Here is a 12464-nt window from a genome sequence, read left to right as displayed (position 1 = left end):
TTTTAGGTAAAAAAATATATTAGCTACTTCTTAATTATAATTTATGAAATTTTCAAAACATAAAAAAGAATTGATCATTACACAATTATTATACTAGCATGTCTAAATTAAAAAAAAATAGAATATAATTAATAGTAATATTACAAATTGAAATTGAATTTCGAAAATCTTAAAATTTAGTTCATGAAAATAGGTCGAGTAGTTTTGTAGTTTTGATTCTAAAAATAATAACCATAGAAACGATTAAGAAAAATGTTCATCAATGACCAACTTATCTTTACTTACAATTAATATTAAAGTAATTCTAAAGTAGTATAAAAAAATAAAATTTAGTTAGATAAAATTATATCTATATTATTTTATAATAGACAAAACATTAAAAGTTCGGTAGTCGGTCGGTCGGTACTTGGTGAAATTACTTAATTACCCTTACTTAATTATTTCAATTCTATATTCTAATTCTAATTGATATTGAAGTTAACTTCCTCCGTTACTTTATCAATTTCAATTCTATTTTAAATCGAACTCTAGATCATAATAATTTATATTAAATTTAACTTCTTCTACCAATTTATATTTTAATTAATATCGAATTCTATATTATTCTAATTTGTTATTTCGGACTAAATTAATAAGCAAACTAAATATAATTATTAAGATTTAGTTGATATGTCATGTGAATTGGGCTAAGATAAAATAATAATACTATCAGTCCTCCTAAAAAAATTATACAAATGAACTTGGATAAATAAAATAATATATTTTATTTATCCAGGATAAAAAAAATACCTTTTACAATTGATTTAGACTAACACAAAATTAAAATAAAAATACAATTCGATCAACAAAAATAAAAATCTATATACTATATTATAATAGATGAAGCATTAAAAGTTTGGTAGTTGGTCGGTCGGTACTTGCTGAAATTACTTAATTACCCTTATTTAATTATTTAATTCTAATTACTAGGTCGATCAATTTCAATTGTAATTGATATTGAAGTCAACTTCCTCTATTGTTTTACCAATTTCAAATCTATTTTATATCGAACTCTGAATCATTATAATTTATATTAAATTCAACTTTTTCTACCAATTTAAATTTTAATTCATATCGAGTTTTATATTATTCTAATTTATTACTTCGGGCTAAATTAAATTTAAGCAAACTAAATATAATTTTTAAGATTTAGTTGATATATAATGTGAATCGGGTTAAGATAAAATTATAATACTATCAATCCCCCTAAAAAATTATACTAATGAACTTGGATAAACAAAATAATATATTTGACTTATACAGGATAATAAAATACATTATACAATTGATTCAGAATAGCAAAAAACTAAAATAAAAATAAAATCATATATACTAGTTATTCAATATAAAACAAAATTATCTTATTGATCCAGAGTTTAAAAAAATTTAAAAATAAACTAAAAATAATTAGTTTGATTTGGTCGGCGTATTGGGCATTGAGCTAAAATAAAATAATGTAAATCACTGATCTGAGATAAATCAAATTAATATTATACTAAATATAATTCGTATCTTATTGATATGAACTAAAAAGTGAAATTACACCTAGAGGGGGGTGAATAGGTGATTATGGCTAACTAGGATTACTTTTAAATTTTACCCTGTAATAGCTTACTGAGATTTTACCAACAGAACTATAATCTGATAATGATAGTAAGCTGAGATGACTAAATGCAATGCAGAATATAATGTGCAGAAAAGTAAATAGAACACACAAGAATTTTAGCTAGGTTCGAGCCCTAATCCCCTATGGTCTACGTCCTGATGCCTTACCAAACTTGGTAAGAGAATATATTATTGATCAATGAAGGTTACAACTACAAGATACAACAATATATCTCCCTTTATCCCAGCTGCTGATAATGGCTTGCTGAAACCCTGTTTAAGAACCTGCTCTCTAAGTACTATACTACCCCGTAGTACAAACTCCTGAAAGTACCACTAAACCCTTATTTCCCTTAGCCAACTTATCCAACAACTAATCAATACAATTTGAACAATACAAATCAATGATAAAGTTTACAACTCAAATTATAGACTCTCTTCAATAAAATACGTGTATATAATTCAGAGGTCGAGAGTATTTTAGAAACAAATAAAGATCAGAAGTTGTATGTGTTCTTGCTTGCAAAGTTGTCAGTCATAAAACTGCAAGAAACCAAATATATAACCACACATTAACGTTTGAAACATTCTCAACAAATTACAACGGCTAGAATCCAATTCTACCGTTTAAGATCGTTGTGATGGTTTCCAATGTTCATGTGTACGTTCAGAAAACATCTCTTCTATTTTGTAGAGTATAAATCGTTTTAACAGGAGATAGAAGATAAAGTTTGAAAGAAAAACAAACTCCTATTCTTTAGGAAATCAATTTGAATAAGTAAAAAAGAATTATACTTGAGCTCTATATCTATAATGCACGTATATTTATTAGAAAAGTCCTTACAACTGATATAAAAGAAGTTCCTATAAAATCTCCATGAAATTCGACTTCCTAGTTGAATCTGAACTGTGCATCTTAGCTTGCTGTTATTCTGACACTGTTGATCATAGCTTGCTGAGATACAAATTTGTCTTATAACAGTTGCTACAATTATGCTTAGAATGACAAAATCATTTAACTGATTACCTGCAAACAAGCTTGGATAACAGTATTATAACTTGCTGTGTTGATCATCAAAACTAAGGGATTTACAAAAAGCAAATTTTAAATAAAACATAAATATTATTTTTTTAAAAATACACTTAAAATTTTCAATAAAACTATATTGTTCAATCAATAATATTGTCTTTTCAAATATCTTTTATAGAGTTATAATTAATCGATTAAGTAATCACAATGCTAAAATAATATATTTTTTAATAATTTCGTTATAATAATATTTCCCCCTTACTAATGCTATCACTTTATATAAGTTTAAATGTTTTAAGAAGTTACGAACATATACGTCTACTAATATAATTATCATGTAGCCATATCATTTAAAGTTTTAAATGAATAAAATTAAGAATTGAATTTAACATTTTTAAGAAAATATATATAATAGTAAAAAAATATGTATGATCCGTGCATCGCAGGGTTTTAAGCTTTAAGCTAGTAAACTTATAATTGTTCGTGTTTAAATAAATTTAAAAAAGGATGGTCAATTAATGTGATATAACAAGTACATATATTCACATATATACGTAATTATAAAATAAAATATAATTAGGATATTTTGGATTATTCAAAATTCTTATTTTCTTGTTCAACACCTTTCAGTGTTGTTAAACACTCTCAAGAGTCAAGAGTATAGGAGTATGAACGTTAGGCCTGATGAAACCTGTTGAAATGATGATTCTTCAGATGGATCGAAATCGTATCTTGTAGTGATTGAGGAACCACTAGCGGTGATGCATTGTAACTTAAGGATCGATATACTAAAATGGGTCATGACATAATATGGGGTTCAAGACTCCTGGGTCTTAATGTTTCAATTCTGGAAACTTCATATTTTCTCCTGTTCTGCAAGGCTACTGGTTTTTTATTTTAGAGTTTCAGTTCGGTACCAAAAGGAGGAAGGAATAGATCCAACAATCAGAAACTTGTGATTTCTTGAACAATGGGCTCTAGTTCAGAGGTAATTATGCAGTCCTCTAGATCTTTTTTGTTTTTTTTGCTTCTCTTCACAAATTTCCCCAGCTCCAAACTTAGTTACTATTTGACTATCTTCATGTAAAAGTGCTTTGCATGCATTTGCTACACAATTATCCAAAAGGTGACTTTGGTATTCGCTTGTTTGCACCTGAGATAGCAGATATCAAGAAAAATGAGTTCAGCAGAAAGGTAAGTTTGGATGAAGGAGGAGCAAGACAAACCAGAGTGACCGAAGGTGAGATGAATTCCCAGAAACAGTTATGTTAATGGACAGAAATGACCAATTTTGTGATGCTACGAAGTAGTAGACTAAACAAAACTGATATGGGCAGACAAATATGGCTTAACTGAGGCTGCAAATGATAAAAAAAAACCAACTCTAAAACTCAAGCTTACTAATCAACAAGTAATATATGCCATTCCTAGCTCTCGTCCAACACCTGGCCTACACCTTTCAAGTTTCAGTGTCTTTGAAACACTCTCATGAATAGAGGAGTATGTAAGATAAATCTGAACTTCACATGCATGTACTTGATCTGTTTCGGAACAGAGGAGGTTGTGCTTGAAGTAAGGCACACCACACCGCGCACACAAATTTATCCAGAACTAAACATTTACTGGACGCTGCTTGAACAATCAGTAACAACAGTTGCTTCATCTTGTCCCAAAGGAAAAGTACTCAATCTAATATTGCTGGAATTCCTCCGGTTCCGAAAAAGTAGCCTACTGTAGTTAAGGGTGGAAACTGTCTTCTGTGATGTCAGGCATCTGATAAAATGTTAAGATGTAGGAGCATTGCTGCTGAAGTTTCAACACACCAAGGTCATCACTTCTTCCATGTGAATATATTTTTTACCATCATAGATGTTTCTTTCTATACAATCTCTAGAATAATTTTTGATATATTAGAGTTAAATAACTTCTTAAATCTTAAGCCAACTTATGTTTTGGGTAAGCTGTTGAATTCAACTATAGGGTTCCGAACATAGTAAGACAAGTTAGTGCACAATATATGCCACACCAGTGCCAAACTTAGGAAAACTGAGTATTTTAACATGTATGTGAAACAGATTATATTGCTGGACACTGTTAAATTAACAATTTAAACAACACAATTAAGTTAATCCTCGGATGAACTTTTTGTGACAAACTATTATTGTTAAACAGTTTAAAGTAGTAGCATGTCTGCAGACTATTCTCCCGTTCGATACTTGGAAACGTCTACTCAACAGATATTCCACTAGGGATAATGACTGGTAAATTGTTATAGTCACGATTCACGAAGCCTCTCTTTTGGCAAGATGAGAAAGCACGAGTAGTATGAAGCTTGATGGAACTATAAATAGAAAGCACAACATATTGAGAAGTACAACATATAAACTTTACAGAAACAATATAAAGAAATATGAAAGTTTTCGATCAAAACATGCTTATGCTTGTTTTAGTTTTGTTCTTCCTATGTAATATTTCTCAGTTGTGTGCTGCTGATCCTACGGATGGATTCACCAACATACCATTGACTGAAGCAAATTTCAAAATTCAGAGGCCTTATAATTTACCAATCGAGGCGCGTTACAGTTTTGAAAATGGCGTTCGCAGGATGTGGGTGTATGCTAATGACAAGTCCCACAGCCCTAATAGCCAAACACAGCCCCGCACTGAAGTTCGAATTATGGTATTAAATTCTTCAAAATTTTCAATATTTTTCACTCTGTTTTCATATTGCAATCGCCAATCAGACTTGAATTTGTCAGGATTACATTAGGGTCGGTAAATTTTACCAATGCTATGTTAAAATTTTAATTTGATATCCATGCAGGGACATGACTACTCATCTGGAGTTTGGCAGTTTGAGGGTTATGGTTTCGTCCCAAACGGAACCACTGGACCTTCAGTTGTACAGATTCATGGTGCAACCCACGAATCATCTACGATAATTTTAAGGATCTATGACGGGGAACTGAGGTACTACAGCGGTGATCTTATAGCATCCGACATGTACGATAAGTGGTTCAAGGTAAACTTAATCCATAATGTGGATGAAGGGAAAGTTACAGTGTTCATTAATAACGAAGAGAAGTTTGAAACCAAGGATAGAGGGCCTGGAGATTTGTATTTCAAGTGCGGAGTTTATGCTGCCCCCAAAAACATCAGTTACTACATGGAATCAAGGTGGAGAGACATCAAAATATACAAGAAGTAAATTGATAACTGGCAAAAACTCTTGTTGATTTATGTTTAATTTGGTTTGTCTGTCCACCATATTAGTGATTAATATTTGTATCATGTATTAAATCAGTTTACCAATCAAGATTGTGTGTGTTTTACTGTATTTTAGTTGGGACTTGGGATTGCTAATTATGAATTTCTGCAAGCTTTTTTCATTTTAATACACAATTGCTTTATATTTTAACTTGTAGAAGATTATAATCTCACTGAGCAATGACTCTAAGAACTTTCTAATAAAATATGTGATGGAAGCAACTGCAACAAAGAAACCTTCTCGACAAATCGTAAACATTTCTTTTGGCGAAAAGATAAAAGGTGCTTCCAGTGCTAAAAGAGGTCTAGAGTTCGATTTTCATCAATTGAGACCTAAGATTTTTACAAAGAAATGTAGCTGCACTCTTGGACATCTTCTTCATCCTCCACATATATAGAGCAGTCAGGATACGATAATGGGGCATGTCTCTGCCTAGGATTCAGTTTCTAGTGATGAATCAGAGACATAACAGAAAAGATGTTCAAGTTAGACAGAACTACCAAGGAAACTACTTGCAGGTTACACAGTTAGTAAGCAAGGATAAGTCGTAATCATACAATTAAAATGAGCGGCAGGCTACTCAACCTGCTAAATTCTGTTTACACCTTATGAAATAGATAGCAATATCAGTTATTTTAACAAATGATTTATCTTATAATTAAATTTCAGTATACTTAAAATTTACGCGGAATGATCGTTCATGTAACAGAGAATAGCAGCAGGATTACCTTGTTTCAGAAGGAACCTAATCCTGTCTCCTCCATCCGTTAAAAACTAGAAAAGCATAATTAGCTAAACATTCAAACTCTTATTAAAACTCTGAAGTCCATGTCAATACAAGAAAGTTTCTAAATATGGTTGTCACATAATTGGACAAGGAAAAACTATGTTTAAGAATCTTTATATTGATTTGCATTGTTTTATTATATTTCCTCCTACCATAACTTCGTAGTTACTGAAGCAAGTACCTAAATATACCATTTTAATTCTAAATTTGATCTTGGGGTATTAATTTGTATTTGGTGTCCATAATAAATTGTGTGGCAGGGAGTCGAACCTGAGTCCTATGTCTGCCTGAACTCTTATATCATGTCAAGTAACAGGTTACTCTAAAACCTCAAGTTGTAAAAAAGTTTACCCTTTAAGAGGATCTTATACTAATGTTCTTACAAAAGGCAAAAAGCTTAATATCATAAATCTCAAGAACTTAATTAGGGTCCAGTTATTCAAAAGAGTCGAGAATTATCGATGATTTGGCAAATACGAATAAAACCAAAGTCGGATACTCAAAGCATGTACTTTTACAGCCAGCAGACAGAAAACTGTTCCTGTTATTTTTATAAGAAGCGTTTTATGAATGTAAAAACAATTTATCTTAATACTCTACTGCTTCATTTGATGACTAAAGACTGCATCTATGTCTGGACATGCCAAACACTACATGCTTACAAAAAAGAAATCTTCAAGTGATCTACTATAAATTCAATAGAATTCCAATAAACTTGAGATATCTCAAACAACATGAAGATGTCTTACTACTACACATTCCTCATACTGATTATTGTAACCATTTCAACAAACCTCAATGGAATTTGTCGTGCTGATCCTACAGATGGATTCACACTTCTGCCATTAACCAACGATAACATCAAGCTGCAGAAACCATATAACGAACCTCTTGATGATCGTTACAGTTTTGATGATGGAGTTCGTAAATTGTGGGTATACACTAATGACAAGCCTTACAAGCAAGGGAGCCCAACTAGACCACGAACTGAAGTTCGGATTAATGTACTGTCTTCTCTAATTTGTAATATTTAGTCAAAATTAAGCAGTCACACTAATTAGGAATAATAATTTCAGTGCTATTTGGCAAAAGTACTTAACATAAATAATTTTTTCAGGGCTATGACTACTCCTCTGGAATTTGGCAATTTGAAGGTTATGCTTATGTACCAAAAGGAACTTCCGGGGTGACAATTATGCAGATTCATGGTGCACGACAAGGAGCCACCACTCTACAACTACGAATCTACAATGGCGATTTAAAGTACTATAAGTTTGACGTGATAGAAAAGAACTTGTACGATAAATGGTTCAGGGTAAATGTGATCCATAATGTAGATGAAGGAGAGTTGACAGTGTTCATCAATGGTGTAAAGAAATACGTAAAGAATGACCAAGGACCAGGTGATTTGTACTTCAAATGCGGAGTTTATGCTGCCCCAGCTGGTTCAAGCAAGTACATGGAGTCCAGATGGAAAGGAATCAAAATCTACAAGAAATGAAGAACCGTGCATATATTAATTCGAGTTATTTTGCAATTGTGTATCTAGATAGTACATGATTTAGCTTCCAATTATTGATGGTTACTACCTGTGTTTAAATTATTTACCATTTATGTATATGATTATCAGTTGATTAAGTTTGGGAAGTTCGACTTTGGATCAATTAGTTTCATCTTTTTATCGTACTTAAATTCGAGGAGGGTTAGACTTAGGTGTTAGAGGACCAACTTAACTAACTCTTTTAAACATATCCTACAATATGATATAAGACAAACTCTACTAAGATACTAATATGTCTTCTCTAATATGAATCTATCTCTAGTATTTTAATATCAAACATGAGTCTAATAGAATCTTCATCCAAAATGATCACTTGTAACAAAAATCATGTTGATCAACTTTGGGTTTATAAGTTAAAACAACAATAATATACTAAGATTAGTGTACTGGCGTTTAAGATAATGAAAGCAGAATAAGTATCTTGCTACTTCTCTGTGTGTAAAACTAGGCCGTTTACGAGCCGAGCTGTTCGTGAACAAGCTCGAGCTCGGCTCGTTAAGAGCTCGTTCGGCTCGGCTCGTTAACGAACTCGAGTTCGACCTCGAACAGAAAAATATGTTCGTTAAGCAAATCGAGCTCGAGCCGAGCTTTGAGTTGTTCGGCTCGAGCTCGGCTCGGCTCGAACTCGTTCGTTAAAATTCAAAAAAAATCGAATATATCCTAAATATTTTTATATAGGTATGATTTTTTTTTAAATCCGACTTCACTGTATTTTTTTTTAATATCCAACGATCATTTTGCATACCATATGTGATATATTTTGACGTGATTTAGAAATTTTATATTTTAGTTTCTAATTTTAAAATATAGCTTCATAATTATATTTTAGTTAAGTTTTTTTTTTAAATATTTTTCATCGATCCAACCGTATGGATATCATAAAATATATATTTTAATGATATAACCAATGTTTCACATCAAAAACAATTTTATTTGATTTTCTATTTTATGGTCAAGCATTAGTTTGACTATTAACGCTAACTAGTGTTTAATCCGAATTTGTTGTTTCGATTATTTTAAAAATACTTTATATCGATCCAACCGTATGAATGTCATAAAATATATATTTTACTGATATAACCAAAGTTTTAGATCAAAATGATTTTATTTGGTTTGCTATTTTAATAGTCAAACATTAGTTTGACTAGTCTTGGTAACTAATGTTTAGTCTTGTATTGGTGTCTCGATTTATTTAAAATTATTTCTAATTGATCCAACCGTATGGATGTCAAAATAAATATATTTTAATGATATAACCAAATTTTCAGATCAAAATAATTTTATTTGGTTTGTTATATTAACAGTCAAGTATTAGTTTGACTATTACCGTTAACTAGTGGTTAGTCCTGATTTGTTGTTTTGATTATTTTAAAAATATTTTATATTGATCCAACCGTATGGATGTCATAATACATACATTTTATTGATATAACCAAAGTTACAGATTGATAGGGGTAAATAAATTGTGATAGTATAATCAAATACTGCAAGGTATGGGCTGCTAGGCCCAATAATAAGATGTATAATATTCAGACCAGAAAGGATAAGCCTGATGGACCAGATCAGGCCTGGTGGAATAAAAAAGGCCCAAAAGCCCTGATTATTAATTAATTTCGTAATTAATTAATAAGGGAAAAATCAGCTATTGAGAAGAGTCCCGATAAGAATATAAATCCTTATAGATTAGCCTCAAGGGGACCTAAAAGGATAAGGAATCAGCTTCCTACTTCCTAAGACTCCTAAGTCTATCCTAATTCAGAGGCTTGTCCACCAAGTCTCCTATACCAAGTCCAATTCAAGGACTCCCACATCTATATAAGGGGCCTCACCCCACAAATCAGAACTACGTTTTTGACTTGATCCTTGGCAATCAGCAAGGTACGTAGGCATCTTGTTAAGGCAGATTGAGTCACGAAACACAAGAGCAGTCAAATCGAGCCTTGAAGCTCACGTTCCTTAGTACTAAATACAGCAATTATATATATATTAGTTTTTTATCCATAACATTTGGCGCCGTCTGTGGGAAGACAACAACAACCATGGCGAGAACACGGAGAACAACTGGAGCTATAGAGGAAGGAACACCATCAGAGACAACCCAGGTGATTTCATCAACCGTGGAGGTTCCTCCCCATTCAACTTATGCATCTACTCAGGAGGAAGCCCAGACAGGGGCAACTCAACCCCAGCTACAAGGGACAACTCCCCCGATTCAAGGTATGAATCCTCAAGTTCAACAAATACATATACCTGTGAATTCTCGACCCATCGGGTATGAATATTCAACTATTGTTACTACTAACCCCCCTTATGGGATGCCCCTTCACCCTGAGGTTGGAGGAAGCGGATATGCTGGGCGAAGCGAAGCACGAGGGCGGTCGCCCCCCTATATACGAGGTTTGGGTCCTATCCCTGAGGATCGGGAATTTTCTGGTCCATACACTGAGAGAGACTCCGAATCTTCGGATGATGAAGTGGCCCCGAGAAGGAGGCGTCCTGGAAAAGAGCCAATGGCCGATGGAAGGCAACGCCCCCAAAGCACCCCAGGGGCGAATCCCCAAGTAGTGCAGGAAAGGATCAGGGCTCATGAGGCTGAAATCCAAAGGCTGAGGCATGATTTGGAGGCTCACCAGGCCACCAGACCCCACATACCTCCTAGGGGGAAAAATCCTCCTCCTATCATAGACCTGGATGGTCCGGTAAGAAGAAGAGCTGCTGTCCCAAGAACTGATCCAAGCAATCTCCTTCCCCTTGGAGATCCTGACGATCCAACTCCACCCTTCACAGAAGAGATAATAAATGCCCATATCTCAAGGAAATTCAAGATGCCCACTATCAAAGCCTATGATGGCACGGGAGACCCCGCTAATCATGTTAGGACATTCTCTAATGCACTGCTGCTGCAACCCGTGAATGATGCTATAAAATGTCGGGCCTTCCCTCAAACCCTGTCGGGTATGGCTCAAAGATGGTACAGTCGCCTACCCCCAAATTCTATTGGATCGTTCAGAGAATTAAGTCAGGCTTTTATTAAGCAATTCATCAGTGGAAGAGTCCATGAGAAAAGTTCAGCATCTCTTATGAGTCTTGTGCAGGGAGCTAAGGAATCCTTGAGGGAATACCTGAATCGTTTTACAAAGGAGGCTTTAAAAGTCCCAGACCTTGATGATAAGGTAGCCATGATAGCACTGCAACAAGGAACCAGAGATGAGTTTTTCAAGATGTCCTTGGCCAAACGTCCCCCTGAAAATATGTTGCAGCTCCAGGAGAGGGCAGGGAAGTATATCAAGGTTGAAGAAAGCATGAGGAAGACCGCAGTAAGTAATGAGCCCACTGGAGGCAAGAAGTGAAAAACTGATTTGGAGTATATCGCTAAGGACAAATATCCTAGAACCGAACAAAATCCTGATTCAACCCCCAAGAAGGGAGGACCTGGGCAAAAGTTCACTGAATACGCTAAGCTGAATGCTCCCAGAAGTCAGATTTTGATGGAGATTGAGAAAGACAGAGATATTCGCTGGCCTAAGCCCTTGAAGGCTGATCCCGCCAAGCTAGATAAGGGCAAGTATTGCAGGTTTCACAAAGATGTTGGCCATGACACCGATGAGTGTAGGCAATTGAAAGATGAAATTGAGTTTTTGATTCGAAAAGGAAGATTGAACAAGTATACTGGAGATGGAAGGGACAGAAATAATAATGGAAGGAAGAACTTTGAAGATCGTAGGAGAGACCAAGACGATCAGGGGCGGAATCCCCAACCTAGAGGGCCGGTTATAAATGCAATTTTTGGAGGACCGCGACGCCCTCGAGGGCCAGTGATAAACACGATCTTTGGAGGTCCAACTGCTGCTGGATTGTCCAAAAATTCCAGAAAGGCATATACTAGGGAGGTTATGCATATTGTTGGAGAAGCCCCGAAGAGGGCCAGGACAGAAGTAACATTGGCTTTTGATGATTCCGACCTAGAGGGTGTGAAGTTTCCCCATGACGACCCGCTGGTCATAACACCGATAATAGGAAATAGCCCGGTTAAGAGGGTCCTTGTGGATAATGGTGCTTCTGTGGATATCTTGCTCCACGACATCTTTCTAAGAATAGGGTATAACGACTCCCAGTTGACACCAACCGACATGCCGATATATGGATTTGCTGGAGTAGAATGTCCTGTGGAAGG

At 34.3% G+C, this 12464-nt stretch overlaps 2 protein-coding genes across 2 annotated transcripts; both read left to right on the top strand.

Annotated features, from left to right (window-relative positions):
- The first annotated feature begins 5084 nt into the window (after positions 1–5084).
- Positions 5085–5882, top strand: LOC141674708 (citrate-binding protein-like). The gene is made up of 2 exons (XM_074481410.1): positions 5085–5354; positions 5499–5882. Exons 1-2 carry the CDS (start codon positions 5085–5087, stop codon positions 5880–5882), a joined length of 654 nt encoding a protein of 217 aa, XP_074337511.1.
- A 1587-nt stretch (positions 5883–7469) lies between these two features.
- Positions 7470–8230, top strand: LOC141674707 (citrate-binding protein-like). Its single transcript, XM_074481409.1, has 2 exons — positions 7470–7733; positions 7847–8230. The coding sequence occupies exons 1-2, from the start codon at positions 7470–7472 to the stop codon at positions 8228–8230; spliced, it is 648 nt and encodes a 215-aa protein (XP_074337510.1).
- Positions 8231–12464: the final 4234 nt, after the last annotated feature.

The sequence above is a fragment of the Apium graveolens genome, chromosome 7 (genome assembly GCF_009905375.1).
Source record: "Apium graveolens cultivar Ventura chromosome 7, ASM990537v1, whole genome shotgun sequence".
Classification (NCBI taxonomy): Eukaryota; Viridiplantae; Streptophyta; class Magnoliopsida; order Apiales; family Apiaceae; genus Apium; species Apium graveolens.
This window is presented reverse-complemented; position numbering and strand designations above follow the sequence as displayed.